Source organism: Camelus bactrianus, chromosome 15 (assembly GCF_048773025.1).
Source record: "Camelus bactrianus isolate YW-2024 breed Bactrian camel chromosome 15, ASM4877302v1, whole genome shotgun sequence".
Lineage (NCBI taxonomy): Eukaryota > Metazoa > Chordata > Mammalia > Artiodactyla > Camelidae > Camelus > Camelus bactrianus.
In genome coordinates this window covers 36,493,542-36,517,394 of record NC_133553.1, presented here as the reverse complement: position 1 = coordinate 36,517,394, position 23,853 = coordinate 36,493,542, and the positions used below count along the sequence as shown (strand labels likewise).

The following is a 23,853-nucleotide window of genomic DNA, read 5'->3' as shown; positions in this document are numbered from 1 at the left end:
ATTTCTGTATCAGTTTAGAGCTATGAGGATCCACTGCTGGAATCACTGCAAACACAATCATTTTTAAGGAATTAATGAAATACCTCCGCCAAGAATGTCATTCTGTAGCAACAAACATAAAGCTTGGTGATGTTTTCCTTTGACCCTTTTTCCAATCCAACCTTAAAATCTCCATTCCTATTAACCTAATGTCTTGGATGTTATAACTGTCATGAGAGTCAGTAAAGGGAACCAGCAGGCACAGTTAAGACAGAAAGTAGCACGGAGGACACTACACGCCTCCCGTGAAGCCTGAACATGCCAACAAATGCTTTATTCACTGGTGTATCAAGATTCCTAAAAGTGGAACCCAAGTTAATTGAGAATAGGTTTTTAGATATAAATTCTGTGAAAATAATTCTTATGCCCCAACCCTCTGCTAATTTCATGATTTTGAAGCAGTTGTGCCAAATGGGAATATTCTAGTCCACTATTTATGAATCTTTGCCATAAAATATGTACTAAAGGAATAATTTGGACCAACCACTATCAAAAGGGGGCGGGGGATAGGCATTTCCAGTGCTCCAAAAGGCACATTTGATCATTACCATTCTATGAAAAATCTCAATTAAAAAATGGGCAAGTAGAATCCTGAGGATATGAATTTCAGCAACAACCCTCTATTACCTAGACATGTGCCTCAGTAGAATGGAAACATGTCAGCTTTGCTCACCCTACTCCAGAACAATTTCTATTCATTTTCCAAAATCTAAGAGAAAGAATGCCATGTGAGGGGAAAAAAAAGAAGCATTTTAAAATTTTTATAAATAACTGCATAGATTTAAAAACTCACTGCATTGTGTTAAGGGTCTGACTTAGTTTGAAAAATTTTTTTGCAAGACTCCTATGTTCAAAAGCAAAAAAAGAGTAGGTTGAGTATTAAGAGAGAGACCACATCACCAACTGGGTGTGGTACGAAAGAAAGATTTCTGGGAGTTGGCCATCAGGCTTCAAGGAAAGCAACAGTTTTGGCCACCCCTCCACTGAGACTGCTCTGGCAGGCACCAATGACCTAGACTTTGCTAAATCCCACTGTCAATTTTTGGTCCTCATTCTTGCCTCGCAACCATGTTTGACACAGGTTCATCACTCCCTCCTCTTTGAAATACTCCCTTCTCTTGGATTCTGGTTTTCCTCCTTCACTTGCCAGTTTTTCTCAATCCCCTTTGCCTGTTCCCCACCAGCTCCTCACGTCTAAATGAGGGACAAGGACTCAGTCTTTGGACTTCTCCCTTCTAGCTACGTTCACTCCCTTGGTGATCCCATCCAATTTCAAGCCTTCAAACACTGTCTATATACATGCTGATGGCTCCCAGCCCAGAACTCACCCCTGAATTCCAAATGCATAGGTCCAACTGCCCTTTAGACAACTTCATTTGGATACTCACTGTAAGCACTAAAAACTTAAAATGCTGAAGTCGAACCCCTAATCTCCTCCACAAGTCTACAAATGGAATGCCCTTACCGGCAATACCCAAATGTCATCATCTGAGGCTAGCCTCTGCTTGCTTACTTATTTCAGATCACCACTCTCCCTCCCTCTCTCCGCACTTCCCAGGTATGCCTCTTTATTTCCTCCTTAACGTTTAAGGCCATTTAACAAACTATATAGCTTCTTACTCATCCTGCTTACTGTTATCTCCCTCACTAAAACGTAAGCTCCACAAGGGCAGGACTTTTTGTCTGTTTGGTTTATAGCTGTATATCCTGTACACAGAACAGTGCCGGGCACATCCATGACATTCAAATGTTCGTTGAACGAACGCATGAATGAAACAATGACTGATTCTGACTAGGAAAGAAATGTAAGAAGGTGAGAAATACTTGGACTTCTTCCCTTTTTTGCTGTGGTCTGCAAAGAAATGACCAACAGAGAAGGGCCACAGGAAGGCAGAGTGAATCAGGAATCTTTTTCTAAGGCTTTGCGAAGAAGCAGCATGGAGGAACCACAGCCAGGGGCTGGGGAAGGTGCCAAGACAGGCAAGGGAGCAGAGACTGTGCCTGGAGGGAGAAGAAGTCAGAGGCAGAGGCTTGGAAGGCTGAGAAGCCAAGGCCTCTAGTCACTAGGACAACTGACGCCACCACGCATCACAGACTAGTGGCTACTGAGCGTGCTGAAGAATTAGCACAATCCTCGGGCTTCGGACGCCACGAGAAGGCCAGCGGGACTGCAGGGTAACACTAAGAAAACAAGGTCTCTGCCAGAGTTGTTAGAGGAAAATTACGCATGTAAATAGCAAAGCCAACAAGAAAGGCAGCTGCGAGAGGCATGTGAACAGTCACAGCTCAGTTAATTACAGCTAAATACCACTGGGGGGGTGGGGGAAACAGTCCTAGTAGGGAATCAGCAGGCTGAAGCGCTCACAGAATTTGAAAGGGAGCTCTGAGTCAGCTGTATGGACTCCAGCCCTATTCACAACCTAGGACACCCGGGAAATTAGCCTTGACTTGAAGAGAGAAGGGTCTGATTATATACTTGAAAAGAAGCTTTCTCACAGAACATATATGTTAATCATGACAAGCAAGCTGGGTAAAAAGTTTTTGTTTGGCTTTTCATGCAATGGATGTTTTTAGAATAAGAATCTTGGACTTCTGGTGATAATGGTTACACATTAAAATGGCCAAAATAGCAGAACATGTCCTGTAATGACCATCCATTACCCAAGACTTAATCAACGGCCTGGTTACCCTCTTGGCTAGGCCAGAAATTAGGGCAGAAAACACGCTGGTGGTCAGTGTATATATATTTAAATGTGTGTATGTGTGTGTGTGTGTGTGTATTTTATTGAAGTATAGTCAGTTTGCAATGTGGTGTCAATTTCTGGTGTACAGCACAATGTTTTAGTCATACGTATACATACATATATTCCTTTTCACATTCTTTTTCATGATAGGTCACTACAAGGTATTGAGTATAGCTCCCTGTGCCATACAGTAGAAACTTGTTGTTTATCTATTTTATATATAGCAGTTAGCATCTGCAAATCTCGATCTCCCAATTTATGCCTTTGTAGGTTTCCACTGACTTCCCATGTGCCCTGTCACCTCTCCCATTTTGGAATGCTACTATGTTGAATCATTAACATTTATTCATACATTGTAGAGTTCCCCATCCCCAATTTTTAGACAATCAAATACTATTATTTTTGATTTAGCACTTATTTGACCATTTGCCTATTTTTCAGTAGGAATGTTGGATTACAACTTCTCACTGGTGTTATTAACCCTTTGAAGAACATTACTACCTTAGGATAAAATCCTAGAAGATGATTTGCTGATTCAAGGGTAATGTACGTTTAAAGGCCTCTGAATCTGCCCCAACCGCCCTCCAGGAGGGCTGTGACTGCTGGTGCCAAGCTCTCTGATCAGAAGAGAAGGATGCTATAAAGTACAGGGGGTCCTTCCCAACCAATGGCACTGACAAGTCAGAAAGAATCTGGGGCCACTGAAATGTGTGTCACAAAACCAGTCACTAAAACGTGCATTCATTTCTCACAAAAATGGGGTTCGGACCCTTGTGTAGACGCTAAATCGCCATGAGAAGCAAACTCTGCCATTTTCACATTTCTGGTTTCACAACTGACAGGGTCTAAATGCAGCACATCAGCAAATGAGTCAGAAAAACACACTGTTACCTGGGTGGAGAGTGAACCCAGAATCCACAAGCGACAGGAGGGCGGCAGGTGGGCTCAGCAGCCCTGCCCACCTCAGAGGGGTTCCGAGCCAAGGCAGGCTGTGAGAGTGGCTAACGACCCGCAATGCTACATACGTGGGATACCTTTCAGAAATATTTTATGCAAAAAGCTCAAAACTGAATTAAAGTCTGGCTCTGAAAACCTTTACAGTTATCTAGAAAATTAACTTGCCTTTACTCCTTTGGAAAATTGGGATGCTAAGCCCGCATCCGAATAGATGCTACGTGGTGGAACTCTACACCCAGAGAAACCACCTACAGCTGAGGAAAGTTAACCCAACTCTATTTCATTAGCTGGCATAATTCTTCTAAAAAAACTATTCTGAGAAGTACAAAGAAAACCTGGATTCTACACGTTTCTTCACAGTATTTGTGTGACCAAGGGGGAAATATCTTGCAGGGACTAAATGTCCTCAGCTGCAAAGACAAAAGTGTGGGTTCATTTGCAGCAACATGGATAGACCTGGAGATCGTCACTCTAAGTGAAGCCAGAAAGAGAAAAAAAAGCCACATGATATCACTTATATGTGGAACCTAAAACAAACAAACAAAAAGACACAAATGAACTTATTTTCAAAACAGAAACAGACACACAGACATTGAAAACAAACTTATGGTTACCAGGTGGGGGTGGTGGGGGTGGTGCAGAGGGATAAATTAAGAGTTCGAGATCTGCAGATACTAACTACTACATGTAAAACAGATAAACAAGTTTATACTGTATAGCACAGGGAACTATATTCAGTATCTTGTAGTAACCTATAATGAAAAAGAGTATGAAAAGGAATATATGTGTATACATGGATAACTGAAACATTGTGCTGTATACCAGAAATTGACACAACACTGCAAACTGACAATACTTCAATTAAAAAAAATTTTTTTTTTAAATGGGGAAAAAAAAGTATGGACTTGATGATGGAGGCCAGGATGATATCCAGATTTCCCTAATCCTGATTCTGGCATTTTATTCCCCTAATCATGATTCTGCAACTAAGAGCAATTCTCACCTTCACAATGGTCCCCAAGGGTAGATGCTCTGTAGCCCTGGTCACAAACACAGCGGAAGGAGCCCTCTGTGTTCCTGCACTGCCCATTGCTGCAGAGATGACGGTGCTGGCATTCATCAGTATCTGTGAACAAGAGAGTAAGAAGACACTTAGGAGTTGTGCTTTAAAAATGATTTTTAATCATTCATGTAGAGGAGGTCTATAAACTATGTGGTTTATAATTAACTGAGCATTTTCATTATGTGAATTAAACTGACCTCTATTAAAAGGTTATTCATTAATAGCCCAGTGGGAAAAATCTAGATGAACTTAAAATTTTAACCAGTGAGCTAAGAATCTGTACATATTAATTCCACTGGTCGTTGATAAGGGACAAATACTTGGCTGTACTCTGTAAACCTCAACGAAGCTTCCTGGAATTTCTTCTGCTGGTTCAACTATAACACTCTGAGCTTAAACGCACTGAAGACTGGGATAGCCTAAAGCAGGAGTCTGCGAGCTACAGCTCCCTGCCTATTATTGTAAGTAAAGTTTCACTGGAAAACAGCACCACATATTCAGATACTACCTGGGCCCTTCACAGGAGAAGGTGGCTGACCCCTGATCCAAAAGTGTCATGGCACAAATGTCTTGAATTCTTTTTCACTAATTTCCCCTTTAGACCCATAGCAATCAGGTTTCCATTCTCTCTCTGATTTTCTGAGCCCATCTAATGGCCCTTGCCTCCTCTCAGCCCATTTGATACCTGCCTCTGAGTCTCTCTTTCTTGATGCACATATCCTCAGCTTAGAGATTACCTGTCTGTAACCACTATCCTGAGCCCAGGCTCACTTACACGCCTGCATCACATCCACACATAAAAGGCACGGTAACGGTCTACACATATTCGATTATTCACTTTCATCAGTAAATTCTGAGTTTCCTGAGACAGGGACTATGTCTACCACACCCTTTATTACTCCTTAGATGACCCAGTGTTTTAACAATCAGCAGGCACACAATTCATGTTTGTTGATAGACTTTGCCCATCACATCTGAGTACCTGTATTTACTTCTGGTGATCTGATTCTGCAAGAGTTCCACAGGGACCCTACACCACTGCTCTGCCCCACTCTGCTCACAGCATCATTGTGACTGTCATGGCATTTAGCACCTAAAGCTGGTTTGCCCCTGTTGCCTCCTTGGTGGATGATTGTCGTGTGTCTGACTTATCTCTGAGAATGACATCGCAGCCTCTTCAGAAGAAAGGACTATGGGACTATGAAAATGATAGCCTTATTATTTTATGTGTGGACCTCTTCTCTGATTACACATTCACTTGTAAAGGTCAGGAGTCATAAACTAAAGCATAAAAACTCTGAGGGGGGACTTGTAGAATCTCAAAAAAACTGCTTAATTTCTCTGTGTATGTGAGTGTGTGTGTTCTGTCATTCTCCACCTTTAGATTATGTACTGTAATGACTTTCCGTGTTCCAGAAAGGGATAACCGAAGGTGGTCATGGTAACACTGGCAGATCCCTTTGTAGTACCATCATATTCTGTCTCTTTTAGAACATTACCTCAGGATGTAATGAGGTATCATTTTACTCATTAAATACTAAATTTTACATGTAGACATGGATATGATTTGTTTCCTCATAATAAAATAACTGACTGTGTACAGTCTATATTCTGTTCTTATATGACATTGAAATGACACTTCTTTTTAAGAACTCTGGACACTTGTGCTTGTCACAGGTGATACCACAGTATCTTCAAGCTCAGGGAGCATCTACTTTTTGGGAAGTGACGTACAGCTGCAGCCGACCCCCGAACAATGTGGGGGTAGGGGTACAACCACCAACAGTCAAAAACTCATGTGAGACTAGGCAGGCAGTCCTCAGTATCTGAAGTTCCACACCTAAGGATTCAACCAACCATGGATCATGTAGCAGTCTAGTTAAGTATTTACTGAAAAAAATCTGCATGTAGATGGACCAACACAGTTCAAACCTGTGTTGTTCAAGGGTCAACTGTAATTCTGTATAAAGTTCAATGAAAAAAAATTTTTTTAAGTCTAAGGTCAACCCTAGAGGGGTCCAAAGTCCTCACTATTACCTGTAGAAGAGGGCATATTTCACAAACTTAACCCTTGAGTATAAGGGGATACTCCTTATTTCAGTCTAACTGGAAAATCTTCTTTAGTGATTTTTTTTTTTTAAAAGAAAGAATTTTAAAAAGCTCAATGCACACAAAAACTAGGTCATTAATATTTCACAGCATAGTATCAGGTTGATACAATGACCTGGTAGCTGAAATTTTATTATGTAAAACTTTCAAATAATTTTAATAGAATTGATTTTCTGCAAGAATTACAGAGAGAGTAATCATTTTTCTTCCCAACACTAAGGCCCAGCTACTAATATCATATTTTTCAAATTTAACCTTTTCCTCTCCTGGTTTATTCACTTTCCTGACTTCAGTGGAGGTCTTCTGCTTTCTGGCACCATAAAGAAATCATCTAGGGAGTTTCTCAAAAGCACACTTAACTTTATTGAGCACATAGCTTTTCAGGCTGGGTGCCTTGAACTGAAATCACAGTAGTTCACGATGGCACACTCCTACCTTCACACTGGTCTTTCGCTGCTGACAGCTGGTACCCCTGCCCACAGGTACACCTGAAGGAGCCCTCGGTGTTTCTGCACTGCCCATTCATGCACAGACTCCCTTGCTGACATTCATCAATATCTGTGAACACAAACAATGCAACTGTTTAACATGAGGTCTTATATCTAAATACCCCTTTAGCTAAAATTTGAGAACATAAACCAAGCTACTGCCCTCAAAGCCTTCGTTTCCAGGCTGGTCTTTTAAGGCAGGACCCACAACAACAGCAATAACAACAAATTTTCAATGAACAGAGAAAAAGGTACTACCCAAGAGAATGCACTGCTCCTTACAACGAATTCTGAGGTTATTATTACAAAAATAATAGTACTCCTCCTATATGGGGCCCTATACATTTTAGTTTGAATCAGCCCACCAATGTCCCTCATATAGACCTCAGTATGAACCGGAGAACAGAATTACAAACAGATGATAAAGTTATGAGCAAGTAAAAGCCACTTTTAATACAACATCAAGCCCTTTGCTCTTTCTCCCTCTCATAATTTGAATACAGCAGAAACACAATGTGAAATATTTTCAAGTTGAAAACAGAAGATCTCAGGCATAAAATAACGGCCATGAGGCAGTCTGCAGACCTGTAGAGTTTCATGGGAGGAGGCAGAACTAAAACTCTGCTGAGAACTTTAAATGCAAAACCACAATGGAAGCAGTTATGGAAGGAAGTAGACATTTCTACTGTATTCAGAAGCTGGAAAAGTACAAGGTCAACCAGTTTTGTTAAAGGACACTGAGCTCATTTTCAAAGTAACAAGGAAAACCAAGAGAAATGATATATTTTGATGGCAACTGCTGGAATGTCAATGGAGAAAATAATGAGTGAGGATTTTCTAATCGCCTCGAATAAACAAAGCTATTGATGGAGAAAAGGTAATTCCGAGTGTTCTAGTCATGGATGTGAATTTACACCAGTGAAGGAAAGACTGGCCTCATCAGTAACTTGAACACTTGTGGTAGAAGCGGTGCTCAGTTTCTAAAAGCTTTTGTTTGGCCTGTAGGTTGATCTGATCTAATCAGATAATTCTATCTTGCCTGGTCGGTGCAGACATAGCCTCAGAACGTTCTGCTGAATAGCTGGTCAGTTTGTAAGAGTTTATGATCATCAAAATATGATAGGACTGAGCTTCACCACGTATCCTACAGGTCTGTTGTGAGGGTTAGTGGTGAGAAGGGATGAAAACACACGAGCCCTACACTCAGAGAGAAAGGGGCCCTCATCTAAAAAGAGGAGAATTTGTTTTAAGGAAACCATGCCCTAAAGATCAATGTCTATTGTTTCCTTCTAAAAATATCTTTTTTTTTTTTTTTTTGGTGAAAGGGTTAGGTAGTCAGGTTGGTTGGTCTGTCTGCTTATTTATTTAAATGGTGGTGCTGGGGATTGAACCCAGGACCTCGTGCATTCCAGGCATGACTCTACCACTGAGCTCTACTTTCCCTGCCAAAATAGCCCATTATTTTAAATGCATCTAAAATGCAAACAACCTCACAGTCTTTCCCCTCAAGTATTACTGATAATTATCTGTTCCTTGAGCAAAGCTGCATTTCTTAACCTCTAATGAGGCATTAACTTTTCAAAGTTTATCCTGACAGAAGCCAAGTGTCAGGTTATCCCATGTTTCTGAAAAAGCTCACACTAATTGTTAATGTAACTGGAGTTCAGGAATTTGTTTTTTTTCTTATAGAAATGACTGTAGTTTACTAGAAACTTCTGTTTCCCTTACTGTGAAACTGATCCCTTTTATTTATATAATGGTTCTAGCTGCCAAATACTGACTATCAATAGAGAAATTAAATTAGAATTTTGTCTTAATTATTTTATACCTTTCCAAAGCCCTTAGCCTACTAGCTTTCAGAGAAGTCGAAAGCAAGAACAGCCTACACCATGCTTGCTTTCAACACATCCTATAAAATACTTGAGACGTCAGTTCAAAACTTAAGACCAACAATAGCTCATGTAGCTGGTTGGATCCCACGTAGTGTCTGACAGCATCTTTAGTGCTTTGGCCTCTTTCTGACTTTCTCAAAGAAGACAAATTAAGCATTCCCATGTGAAGATGTCTGCAGCGAGAATATACCTTCCATTCCAAGTACTGTCAGGAAACGCCAGACGTCTTACATAAGTTACTCATTTATGCTGGGAAGACTGTCAGAAGTAATTCATTATAAGTAATGGTACACACATTTAGAATAACTTGAAGCAACTCTGTTATCTTGAATGTGGTGATCTTTAGGTCTTTAAAATGACCAAGAGGATCACAGGCAGCATAATTCTACACACAAGAAAAGGCATTTTTCTTTTCTGATGAGGGACAAAATTTCTATGACAAAAGAATGCTTTCTAATAAAATAAGCATGCAGGACAAATGTCTTCTCTCTTTTGTGCCAAGAGATGAATAGAAAACATTATTCTTCACAAAAGATATTTCTTTAAGGGACTTTTTGCACATATTGCTATGACAAGTCCTGCTCAGAGTTAAAATAGAGACAATATCTTGGTATTTATAAATTTAGGGCATACAGCATTAAAATGTGCAAAGAAATACAAAGGCACAAGTACAAAAAGATATAAACAAGTAATGAATGAATACATTAGATAATGTATTTACAACGCAGAAAAGCTGTCAGTAGGTTTAGTGAGGTGAAGACACAGTCAACATTCAGTACTATCAACAGGGGGAAACTGGCAGAGTTGCTGGAATGTTGGGAAAGGAACAGATTTATGATCTAGGTGGAACTTGACATCTGTGAGCTGATGTCGTTTGGGAAAGATTTTGAAATAATTAAAGAATAAGGATGTTACACAATTTACAACTGTAAAAAGGAAGGGCTCTGGTTGGGAGTAAAGAAAACAACGAGTGCATATGCAGGTTTCTCAGGCGGAGGACGGGATCTCACCTGATCCTACCCCAGACTGCAGTGCAAAGACACCAGGAGAGAAGCAGAGTAGAGGGCAAGGTTCAATGCCGAGTGGAGGTAACAGCCCTTTCCCTACCTCCAAGTTTGATACCTCCTGTTTCCTCTGTCTGCTAAATAAGTTCCTCTCCCTTCTGCATTCAGTATTTTAAAACCAAGCGCAAACAGCAACACTTCTGTGAAGCCTTTCCAGAAGCATACAAGCAGATTTAGTCCCACACTTCTTGACTTCAAAAGAACCTTGCCTATTATTTGGCGAATAACAACATCAGCCACAAGATGTCACGCTGGGCCCCTGCCTTACCTCATTCTCCACGTATTATCTGTGCCTTTCTCTGATGGCTCGTACCCTGTATCATCTCATGCAATCCTCACATCAACCCTAGCAGGTACCTTTATTGTTACCCTTTTGCAGATAAGCAAGTACAGTTTAGTGAAATGAAGTAACTTATCCAAGCTCACACTGCTTCTGAGTGTCTGAGCTAGAATCTGATATAATGCTTCATTTTTTCAAAGCTAAACCCCAGATTTACTTGGATTTCACCAGTTTTTCCATTCAGGTCCTCTTCTGTTCCCGGATCCAACCCAGGGGACCACACTGTATTCAGTATTCAGGTGTCTTGTCTCCCCAGTCAGCCTTTCCTTGTTTTTCACAACCTGCATTGTCTCAAGGATATGTCCAGAATTGTCTATAATGTCCCCAATTTGGACTTTGATGTTTTTCTTTTACATTTCCACATTTTATGTTTTAATCTTCCAGAGCTACTTGATTTTTTAAAAAACTGAAGTACAGTAGGTTACAATGTGTCATTTCTGATGTACAGCATGATGTCCCAGTCATACATACATATATATATTATATATATATACACACACACACACACATATCATTTTCATATTCTTTTTCATTAAAGGTTATTACAAGATATTGAATATAGTTCCCTGGGCTATACAGAAGAAAATTTTTATCTATTTTTATATATAGCAGTTAATATTTGCAAATCTCGAACTCCCACATTTATCCCTCCCCACCCCCTTTCCCCTTGGTAACCATAAGTTTCTTTTCAGTGTCTGTGAGTCTGTTTCTGTTTTGTAAATAAGTTCATTTGTGTCATTTTCTTAGATTCCACATATACGTGATATCATATATTTGTCTTTCTCTGACTTACTTCACTTAGTATGATCTGTATGTCTCTCCACGTTACTGCAAATAGCATTATTTTATTCTTTTATACTGCTGAGTAGTATTCCATTGTATAAACACACCACAACTTCTTTATCTGCTGATGGACATTTAGGTTGTTTCCATGTCTTGGCTATGGTAAATAGTGCTGCTATGAATATTGGGATGCATGCATCTTTTCAAATTAAGAGTTCCCTCTGGATGCATGCCCAGGAGTGGGATTGCTAGATCATAAGGTAGGCCTATTTTTAGTCTTTTGAGGAATCTCCATACTGTTTTCCATAGTGGCTGCACCAAACTGCATTCCCACCAGCAGTGTAGGAGGGCAGAACTACTTTTGAATTGTAGTTTTCTGTCTATGCCTATGGCCATCTTTTGCCCTCCATTTTCAAAAATTGAAGTATAGATGATATACAATTTTGCAAATCAAAACTATAATGAGGTATCGCCTCATATCAGTCAGAATGGCCATCATCAAAAAGCCTCAAATAATAAATATTGGAGAGGGTGTGGAGAAAAGGGAACCCTCCTATACTGTTGGTGGGGATGTAATTTGGTGCATCCACTGTGGAGAACAGTAATGGAGATTCCTTAAGAAGCTAAAAGTAGACTTATCCTATGATTCAGCAATCTCACTCATATCCAGAGAAAATGCTAATTTGAAAAGATACATGCACCCCAATGCTCACAGCAGCAACTTTACACAATAGCCATGACGTGGAAACTAGTAAACCATCGTTTTTCTCCTGATTAAGACTGGGGTTATGGGTTTTTGGAAAAACTTGCTACATTTTCAATAATGCATGTTTTTAATAGCAATTTTATTGAAATCTAATTCACACACCACATAATTCATCTACTTGAAGTGTACAATTCAACAGTTTCTACTGTACTCCCAGAGTTGTGCAACTGCGTGTATTGCTTTTATAACTAGAAAAATCAAACAGACTTGTGGCTCATAGATATTCTCTAAAAATACAGTTTCCCTTTATGTAAACAAATATGCTCTGTGTTTAACCACTATGAAGAATCACTTTCAAAGACACCAACCAAAATGTGCTCTAAGTAGCTGAGTCAAAATAAATGACAGGTAGCATGGTTCCCTTCTCTAAGGCTCGTTACTCTAACATGCTTTTAAGTACAGTTCAAAATAAAAACAAGAAGCTGATCACAGCATTTACCTTTACAGTGCTTGTGGTCCGGAGTCGGGGAATAGCCCTTGTGGCATGAACACATGTAGGAGCCTTCAAGGTTGGAGCAAGTACCATTTGTGCAGATCTTTGGTTCCAGGCATTCATCCACATCTTGAAGAATGTTGCATAATAGAAGGGAGAAAAAAAAAAGAGAGAAAAAAGAAATAAAACATGAATAAAGTTGAATTTGGTTAGAAATGGAAACACTGGATTTTTAAAAGAGGGGCAGATTCTTTAAGGTAAGCTTTCAAATTAGCCCTTAGAAGGAAACGGAGCTCTGGTATGAGTTGCACGTATGATGGTTCTACAGCTTAACTTACTTTCTGCAAAGTAACTTGCAAGAAGGAACCAAACATGGTCTAAGAATAAATTCAATGGGAGGCTTGCTTAGAAGGGAAGGAGGAAGAGAGGGTGGTTTTAGAGCAACATCCTCTGCAAAATAAGTTATTCCAAAGAATCAAAGACACGTGGAGGTCAGGTTAGGGAATTGATGAATTTCAGCAGAATGTGAGGGCTCACTGAGGCAAGAGATAGGACTCACAATCCAGAGAAACCATAGGAAAAGTTGTAACAGAAAAGTTAAAAAAAAATATGATAAAATGTTCTAAGATGGCAATGAATCAGCATTAAAAAAAAAATCTAAGGGACAAACATAAGCCTACTGGGTAGTTTGAAGGTGGAGTATAGGCTGAAGGGGCAGATAAAAAGTAATAGCTAATCTTTATCAAACACTTACTGTATGAAGGCACTGAGGCTCTACATATATTGTCTTGTTTAATGCTAACAAAATCCATATGCACTAACCCTTTATAGAGGAAGAAACAGAGATTCAAAGTCTACTGATAGAAACAGTGAAAGAGACAATCATGACTTTGCCTTTATTATTTGTTAACACAGGAGGTATATCAATAATCATCATCTAAGTATTCACTGAGTTCATTCAGTAAACATTCACTAAGCTCCTACTAGAACATTGTTAATTCAGAAAGGAAAATGTGAGTTCTGTGCCCCATTTGACTGCCCCCGGGTACAGCCACTACAGTTGCAGTAAGAAGACATATAATACAGCACAAACAACCAAAAACTTAAAGAGGAAAAAATTCAACCACTAAGTGCCAAAAATACACACAGCATCACAATTTAGGCTTAGTTTTACAGCGGTCTATACTTAGAGCACCTTATACATAAGGCAGACAAATAATACAGAGGAAAGGCTCTTGACTGCATCCATTCCATTTTGCAATGCTCACCACAAAAGCAATACAGCTTTCCACCTCTTAATATGAACAGGCAGAGAGTCATGGGCACATTAACAGAGATCTCGTTTCAGGTCAGCAATCATTCATTTGCACTGCATTTCATGAGAACTAGACTCTATCTTCCTTACAGTGGAATTCAGAAATAGAGTATTACCAAAAAAAGCAAAGGGGGATCTTGTGTGTGTGCACATGGCGATGTGCCAAATGCATATTGAAAACAGCCAAGTAATTGACACAGCCTAGGTGTTCCGCCTCGCTTTCACACAATCCCTAATTATGGCGAAGTGACCCTACTCCATGACAACAAAAACAGCACTTCCAGACGGACTCACTATCCGTCCTTTCTTTGGTTGTGGGAGTCCACTTTTGTAAACACTGAAAGCAAACTACTTGAAAGAAGCAGCCAAACACTGGAGCCAAAGTAAACAGTGGGACAGAATGAGCCTAGACACTAGGCATGGAAATTCCAACAGCAATGTGAAAATGTCATGTCTAGGATCTGGTCTGGTTTCAAAAATGTTAACAAGATGAAAAAAATATATGAATTACTCTCTTTAATTATTCACGCACCAGAGAATGTGATTTATAGGACTGCAGAATGTAACAGCAAAGTAGTTTCTAAGCCTATATTTTCCCTCAGTTAACGTAAATTAACAGACATTGCAGATTACCATTCATGAGATGCTTATAAAACTGCTATTTTGTCAGGCTACTGCCATGATTAACAATGAAGCAAAATGCCTTGAAGTAAAAAGAGAGCCTGACTGATGTGTTTATTCTTTTCTTCACTTACTGCAGTCATAACTGCATGGAAGCAGAATCCCGTACATAGAAGTTTGAATTGAATGAGTACGTGGGTTTAATGACACTTAAGTTCTTAAGGAAATAACTACATAGTAAAATATCACTAAAGAATCTCTCTAAAGAATCAAAAGGTACAAACTTCCAGTTATAAATTAAGTCAGTCATGGGGATGTACAGCCTGCTGACAACAGTTAATAACACTGTACTGCATGTTTGAAGGTTGCCAAGAGAGTACAGTTGGCCCTTGAAGAACATGGGTTTGAACAGCATGGGTCCAATCACACACGATGTTTTTCAATACGACAGTATGACATGATCTGTGGTTGGGAGGAACCGTGGATGTGGAGCCCTGTGGATCCCTGCAGACTTACCTGCGGATTTTCAACTGCAGAGGGTTGGTGCCCCTAATGCCTCCATTGTTCAAGGGTCAACTGTAGATCTTAAAAGTCCTCATCACAAGAAAAAAAAATTTTTTTCAACTATATATGGTGATGGATGTTAACTAGTATAACATAATAATGATAACTTATTATAGCGATCATTCTGCAATGCATACAAATACCAAATCATTTTGCACACCCAAAATATCATGCTATATCTCAATTATACCTCAATTAAAAAAAAATCTCTATTCAGAAGGAAGGTGTCTAGAGGGGGGCCTCACTTGATAGATGTAAAAGGAATGAAATAAACTCAGTGATGTATCATTAGCCAGACCTCTCTCCTTAACTGCTGATCCCCACACCTAGTTGGTTGGTTAGTCTACAGGGACAGCTCTCTCCTTCATGTCCCACAGGCACCTCTGACTCTTTATGGGTAAAAGTGATCTTTCTCCTGCCTTCTCTTTATGCTGCCTCCCCTATCAATATACAGTACCACTACCCACTCAAATGCCCAAGTTAGATGCTTGGGAGTCAACCCGTCCAGATTCCTTCTTCTCCCTCTTTCCCCACATTCAATGTATTACCAAGTTACGTCAATTCTACTTCTCAAAAATCTCTCAAATACCCACAAGTTTACTTCATTCCTACTACTACCATTCTCTCTCAAATGGGTTCCTGACAATCTTTTCATTTGTTTCTCTACTGAACATCTTGCCCCATCTAATCCATTATCCAGCTTGCAGCCAGAGCCATCTTTCAAAATACAAATCTGATCAATGGTGTTGCTCCTCTACTTTAAAAGCCTCCAATGGTTTCCACAGGTCTTCAATTTAGTCAAGGACACAAACTTGTGGGGCCTTGAGTGGCAATGACAGAAGGTCAGGCCACCATCGTCCTTCCTTCTAACCCTTGGGAGGATCAATGCCGCAGGAAACAAGGTGATCTCTACCCACCCTATGTGGCATCCATAACCCACAGCCCCTGACCCCTGCAGCAGAGGCAGATGGTTGTGTCTTTTTCTATACTGGAGCTCAAAACTCATGCTAGGATTACAGTCTTATAGAAGAGTCATACTACCCAAATTCCTACATACCTATACATAAGTTCAAAAGAGAAACTGTCCATAGAAAAATGGGTTAGAATTTTTAAAAAAATTATCAATGTGCTTTGGAGACATAATTTGGCATTTGCTATTCAATGAATTAATTAAACCCCCCACAATAAGGAAGTTTCCAGGAGTTTACTAGGTCGGCACTTCGTGGATATCACTGTTCACAAGTTCACGGAATCCACTTCACAATACTATCGCCCAGTCCGAAGTGATCCTTCTCATAATGCCTTCAAAGACTCTCACAAATGCCTTGCTGAAAACTGGATATGCCACGCCTACAGGGTTTCCTGTTCTACTCTAATAACCCTACCAGAAGAGGCAGTCAGGACAGTCCAGCATAACTTGTCCTTAATGAACCCTGGCTAATTTGACCTACACATCCTTAAAAAAAAAAAAAAGTTTCACCTCATCATCTGAATCCTGCAGTCTACAGTTCTTTGTCAAGATCAGCATGAAGTTCAATGATCGTTAGTTCCCGAACGAACTCCACCTTCTTTCCTCTTTTAGGGGAAATGAGGACATTAATCTCTCTCCAACTCCCTGGCAATTTTCCATTCTCCACAATTTCACAAAGATGAATCCCAGCTGGCCAGCAATCCCACCTGCAAATTCTCTCATGCCTTGGGATGTAATTCATCTGGGTCAGGAACCCTTTTGAAATTTTCCTTCCTAATATCCTGGGAACACAGCACGCTGCCTGAAGCCTCTCCCTCGTGGGCATGACCCCTAAGGTTGTAAGGGTTACCAGGGCTGCCCTCCCACAAGTCACCCATGGCTGCACTGCCCCCTTACCCTGCACCTATGGGCTCCTTGGGGTTGGTCAGAATTGAGTTCAGAACAAGAGTTTACTTCCTTTACTTCCAAGGAGATGAATCTGTCAGCAGGGTGAACCAGTCATTTTTCTGAGGTCATTCAGCCTCATGTAATTCCTTAGCGACCAACAGACTTCAGTGCGTGAGCATCATTTGATACGGGAAGAAGACATCTTATTTGATCACTATAGCTACATGAAAATACAGGATTACTCTCCACCCAAACATTGCTTCAATTATCCCTCAACTATTCTTTATATATAGTCTTTACACTAAAGATGACAGGAGAACGTATTTGACAGAAAAGCACACGTGGCCAAATGAGAGACAGATGTGGGTTGGGCCAGTACAAAGAACTGCCTTGCCTGCAACTGAAGTATAGTGAGTCCTCAGGACCTCACGCCCTTCTGCCAATTCCGACCAAGTTAAAAATCTGCAGTAGCACAGCTGCCTACAAAAATATGTTGTACATTCCTCAAAGACTCATCACTGCTTTTCAGAATTGGAAAAGAGCCAATGTTACGTATATCCCAGATAAAGATCCAAAGATGATCTCAGAAAGTCAATCCACTAATCCCACCAAGTCACCAGCTTCCTATCTTACCTTTCCAAAAGAACACTTCGTCTTTCAGCAAAACTCACCTGGGGCTCTGAGTGCAAGCCCGTCATCTTTGACTCTAGAATCCCTGAGGCATAAACATTGCCGCTTGCAAGGGACAAATGACTCCAACCCACATGGATCTCTCCTTTCTATGGACTTTTATTTTCCTTATTATCTTAATTACATTGGTTTGCTTATTTTCTTCGGTGTACATGAGAGATACGAGATATTATATAAAACAAAATACAATACTACCTTTGAAGCTTAAAGACCTGGGAACGTGTCCCATCTCTCCCATTTACTACCTGCCTATGAGCATGAGTGAGCCCATTAATCTATTTGGGAATCAAATTCTATGTCTGTACTAAAGAGACGATTGTAAACTATACAAAGAGAAGTTGTAGTTTATTACAGTAACTAGTCTCCCCACACAGGCATATTTCCTGCCTTCAAAAGTAGTTTTTTTGTTTTTGTTTTTGTTTTTCTTTTGAGATATAATTGACATTATAACACTGTGTAAGTTAAGCAACAAGGATACACTGCACAGCACAGAGAAATGCAGCCATTACTTTATAATAACTTTAAATGGAGAATATGCTATACTATTGCTACATAGTATGGTAAATCAAGTAGACTTTAATAAAAATAACATTGTGTAAGGTTAAGGGATGATTTGATACACATATTGCAAAATGATTAACTGCAGCGTTAGCTAACATCTCTTATCAGGTCACACAACTATCATTTCTTTTATGGTGAGAACAATTAAGATCTAGTCTCAACAACTTTGAGGTTTATAATACAGTATTATGGACTATAATCATTAAGCTGTACATTACATCTCCAGGGCTTACCTACTAGTTACAAGTTTGTAACCTTCAATGCCATCTCCCCAGTATTCCATGCCCCAAGCCCCTATATTCACCATTCTACTCTGTTTTGTTTTGCTTTTTTACAACTTCAAATCTTCTCTGGCATCTAGCAGAAACACACGTAGGCAAGTGTGTTTCTTATTGACTGACTAGAAGATTCCTTTAGCACATAACAATTTAGGGATAAGGCTGATGTTTGCACACTTTATAGTATGTTTGCAAAAGGCAGACCTTGAGCTAAGTTGCCATCTTATATAAAAAGAATAAATGCAGGATGAAAGTCTTACGTTTTACGTTAAGTCTAGGAATATTCATATATCCCACAAAGGTTAACAATGGATCTTAAAATCTCAAAAGAAATCCTAGGGTGAAAAGAACTCTTAGAACTAGGAGCTCTCCATGTTCATTCTGCAAGTTTTCTGCGCCTGGCTTTGGCTAAGGCTGTGGCTGACCAGTTGTCAAGTGGATTGAGTGGTACTAAGTTCTTCCAGTGCCAAAGACCTACTACAGTAAGAAAACCCAAATGGGAGTCACAAAGTCATCATAAACTGAAACACGGGCTGACAAAGGGGCCCGTACTACTTCGATTAAAATCTCAGAAATTTGTGCTCTGGGTCACATGGTCTGTCACAGACTCAACTGTAAAGCGAGGCAATAAACTCGAAGAAGGCTAACTGCACACATCTGTCAGGTGACAGATACTGTGTCTTGCCAAGGAGAGCACAGACAATGAAGTAAAGAATGGGGATGGCAGTCCCGTGGAGCTGAAACATGTGCTAGGAGTAATCAGTGACCCTGCAGAGAAGAACTACAACTCTGAAGAAGTATATGCCAGCAAAACAGAAACAGTCAGAAGTTGAAAAGAAACTATAAGGTTAAGATTACTTAAATTCATAAAAGAAAGCTCCTCCCACGTAAGAAAAATAAAAAAACTATATGAGATGAGCTCAAAGAAAGCCAAAGAGAAGGCAGTTATCCACTGAAACTTGACAAGTAACTTACTTTAAGAAGTATCAGTTACTACTGCGTTTCTTCCATTTCAGCACAAGCGAAATAAAACGGAGGTACGAGGGATGGGGGAAGGAGGACTGTAAGATTTCTTGGGTCCTTGCAAAGTGCTTGATATCATATTTAATTCTGACAATAAACCCTATGAAGAAAGTATTTTGATCCCCATTTTACAGATCTTGAAACTAAGCTTCAGGGAGCTCACAGAGCTGACATTCTGCCTAAATTCAGGGAAATACAATCTTCATATCAGAGTTACTGAATGTACTTTAAAGCAATTAAATATTAGAGGATTTTATTTGGGGGATGGTTCCAGTCAGGTTTGAATCAGGCTGATTCAAGTTCTTTGTGAGTCAAGTGAAGCCTGTAAATTGAGGACCTGACATGCTGACTTCCTTCAAGAAAGGTTCTGGTTGAAAGCAGGCAGTTGGAACTGGCCAGAACCCAGGATGATGAAATAGTCCTCAGAGGTGGGGACCGCGTGGGCAGCAGCTCCAGGCTGAATGTGAGGTCCAAGGAATACAGTGTTGAATGATGAAAGTGGCTCTCAAGAGAGCTCTGAAATCCACAACTTGAAAGAAGCAGCTACGTTAACAGAAGAGCCAGCACGAGTTGCCAAAAAGCATTAAGGGCGAGATATTCTGAAAGTGGACAATAAACTTGAGAACGAAGGATCGTATGCCTTGAACTAAACACTAGGAAAAAGCGTGATCCCCTAGACAACACCTGCTAACATTTTACCTGTTTCTGGCCCAAATAATTTCTGTTCTAATTCATAAATCAAGGAGAAGCATCAGTCAGTAAGATCCAGTTTCCAAGGCATGAATACAAAGAGGTCATTAATGGTTTCAGCAAGTTCACTATTTAGTCAAAGAAGCAGAAAGTGAACTGGCATCAAATCCCTGCAGAATATAGGGTCAAAATGGCAATTCTTAATTCTTTTGTGTGCGTAGATTTTTAAAATTAATTATTTAATTGAAACATAGTCAGTTTACAATGTTGTGTCAGTTCCTCATGTACAGTATAATATTTCAGTCATATATATACATATATATATTCCTTTTCATATTCTTTTTCATCATAGGTTATTGTAAGATACTGAATATAGTTCCCTGTGCTATACGGTATAAACTTGTTATTTATCTATTTTATATAGAGTAGTTAGTATCTGCAAATCTCGAACTCCCAATTTATCCCTTCCCACTCCCTTCTCCTAATGAAATCACTTAAGAGAAAAAAGAGCCAGATGGACATGAAGATTGACAAATTTTTAAAAAATTGTAAGCATAATGCCAAAGAAAATAGTATTATGTACATTATGTGGTATTATGTACAGTGCTATGTAAACTGTATAAATTTAATTATACTAAGTTAAAAATACGCTGTCAGTGAGAGGCAGAAAAAAGGAAACTAAAACGGAAAAGAAATCCTCCAAAGTAGGGACTATCATCTCTACAGATGACTGACAAGTGCCAAGTGTAGGACTTTCCTCCAAACAATGAGACTTAGGAAATTTTTAAATTTTTTAATGTTTTCAAATACTAAAAATTGGGAACAAAGTCTCATCAATGGACCCTAAATTGTCTGGGGTAAAAGGATATAAAAAGCCTCAAACTAGTCTCAAATAACTGTTACACACAAAACCAAATGGTTAGCAAAGCATTTACCACCGGATGTGCTCTCTGTCCATGCAAAATCTCTAACACTCCCTGTATCCTTTAGGGTGCTCTTCCCTCTAGGGCACTCACCACACCTGACATATCACATACTCTGCTTTCTCACTTGTTTCCCTGTGAGCACAATGCAAGCTCTAGAGTCTACGTGCAATGAAAGGAGGGAATTTACTCTGTTCACTCTCAGTCCCCAGGTCTAAAACACAATGCCTGGCTCATACCAGGCATACAATGTTGACTGATGCGAGTAGCAAATGAACAAACAAACATATGTCAGGTTGTGTTATCGATGAGCTCAACTCAAAGACATGCTTAAGTAGGACTGCACCTTCTGAGAAGTATTTCAGAGTGCCAGAATCACAAAGATGAGAACTAAAACATGTAAAGGAACTAAATAAAAAAGAAATGGCTGGGTATTCACAAGCATTGTCAGAGGGCTACTGAAGAATCCAACCCATTCACTGGCTAAATCTGAGCAGAAAGGCACATTGCAGTATCTGCTTTTGGTCACACTCAGTGTTAACATTTGAAAGCTCGACTGCCATAAAAATTAAAGTGGAAAAATCTATTTCAGTACAATCTGCAAAAGCCCTCATGAGAAACTGAGGAGAGCTGCAAGTCCAATATGAGCCATGGACAGCACTGCAATGGTCACAGAGGGGCCCCCTGACTTACAGGTGACGCAGAACCTACAACTTTACCCAACACAGAAGGGAAAAAGTACACTGCCTGCTTCTGCTGGGAGATGTGCGACCTTAGTCAGCAACGCAAAACCGAAAGTTATTGCTTGGACAAGTGGTCAAGCATGTGACTTTGGTTGAGTAACAACACGGTGACCTAACAGATCTGCTTATGAGTCTACTAATCTGGGTGACAAAGCAAAACTGCTGTTAAATGAGGTGCTGTGTATCTGTCACTAAACCGGGGCAGAGTGGTCACCATCAGACTGACTGAGCTCATTTAGGTGTAAGAATTCATTTATTATTATTCCCCCACCTAGATCTGCGCATTTCTAGTGATGAGCAATCACATGCCAATTTGGTCAGTCACTTTCCATCAGCGAGTGCATGAATCAGGGCTGTGTTTACACCACGACTGTGCATTTTAGTAAGTTAAGGTAAAGTCCAGGCTATGCTCTTGGATTATAATATGTATCTGTATGTGAAAGCAGGTACAAGAACGGAACTTGATAGGTAACTCTGATGTTTACGCCAAATGGAAAAATTAAAACCAAATGCACTTTCTGACTGCCACCGATTACATCAACAAATGCTAATCAAAGAAGCAATTAATAAACAAACAAAAAATCTTTTCTTCTACCCAAAGATCAGCACCTCACACAATTCCCTGATAGAGACCCGTGGGGATGGGCATGAGATTCAGGGCAGGGGGCCACCTGTCCCGGGTACAGAGGCTTAGCTCATGCTGCCTAATGAAGAATCCAAAGCTTCGAAGCTGGGAGTGTGTCTGTCAAGCCCACCCATCTCAACTCCGCTGAGACACATACACGTCTTCCCAGAGATGTAAGAATCAAGACCAGTATTTTTAATAGGACCAAGAGGGCCTGGAATCTTGCAGAAATCTTACCCTGTACTCTGTTCTTCAGCCACACTGGCCTTCCAGCTTCTGGAAGATGACCTACTTCCTCCTTCCACAAGCCCCTTACACTGGTCAGATGGCCAAAATGACCTCTCTCTTACCCCCTTCCCCAGTTCAATTCCCAGTTAAGCTTCAACTCAAGGATTTTCCTAGAGGCAACTCCTTCTATCATATGCTCTTACAGCATCACACAGCTCTCTCTCCTAGCATTTGTCTCAGGTGTCCATTCACCTGTACTCATAAGCTGTCTGGGTGAGTGTCAGTCTCCTCGACCAGAGAGTAAGTTTCGTGGGGAGAGTACTTTTATTACTATTATTTTTTAAGCCCTCAATGTATCCCAGTACTCAGTACAACTCTGGGTATAGACAGTGAGTTCTCCAGCATTTGTGGAAGGAAGGACAGAAAGAAGGAAGGAATGAAAAGTTTAGCTCACATTGTCAGAATGTGGCATGGAGCGGAAGAGAGTCCCCTTTTGAGAAGAAGATCCCACGGTCAACAGAAACATAAAGGAAAACCATTAAGGGGGAAAGCTAACTAGAGCACAGGAAATGAGAGCCAACGCCAATTCATCACTGGGATTCAGTTGTTAAATACTGAAAGGGATGAATGCATGAATATAAGGCACGTGGGCAATCCAACCAGACTGCTCTTTCTACACTTGCTACTCCTGCTCCAAGTTTGCGTTTGTATGTTTCCTGATTCTATGAGTCTGTGGTAGCTTCTCCTCAAGCCTTTTCTCTCCTTTCCAGCATTTTGCTCTCCACCTCTCTTCTCCCTGTGGTGTGTATTATTTTATTTGGTTTTGGTTACTTATCACATCAGGGGTAACAATTTGTTTCAATCAGAATTATTTGTCCCACGTAAAATCTCACATTCCTCATGTCAACTCAATTTCTTATTTTCTTCATGGTTCAAAGTTACCTAGAACTGCTCAGAATGACATGAGTTTGTTACATTCTCCCCCCCACCCCTTTTCAATTTTGAAAGACGGCTCACTTGGCATCACACCACTTTGTTGGAAAACGGGCCAGACAG

General features: G+C 40.1%; 1 protein-coding gene across 11 annotated transcripts in view; it reads right to left on the bottom strand.

Annotated features, from left to right (window-relative positions):
- Window positions 1-23,853, bottom strand: part of LTBP1 (latent transforming growth factor beta binding protein 1) — a 369,687-nt gene that overhangs the window by 72,654 nt on the left and 273,180 nt on the right. For all 11 annotated transcript variants that reach the window (XM_074378708.1, XM_074378705.1, XM_074378704.1 and 8 more), the window contains 3 exons: window positions 12,685-12,807; window positions 7,348-7,470; window positions 4,744-4,866 (listed from right to left, as the gene is read on the bottom strand). In XM_074378708.1, coding sequence (XP_074234809.1) covers window positions 4,744-4,866; window positions 7,348-7,470; window positions 12,685-12,807 — 369 coding nt within the window. The remainder of the gene's footprint in view (window positions 1-4,743; window positions 4,867-7,347; window positions 7,471-12,684; window positions 12,808-23,853) is intronic.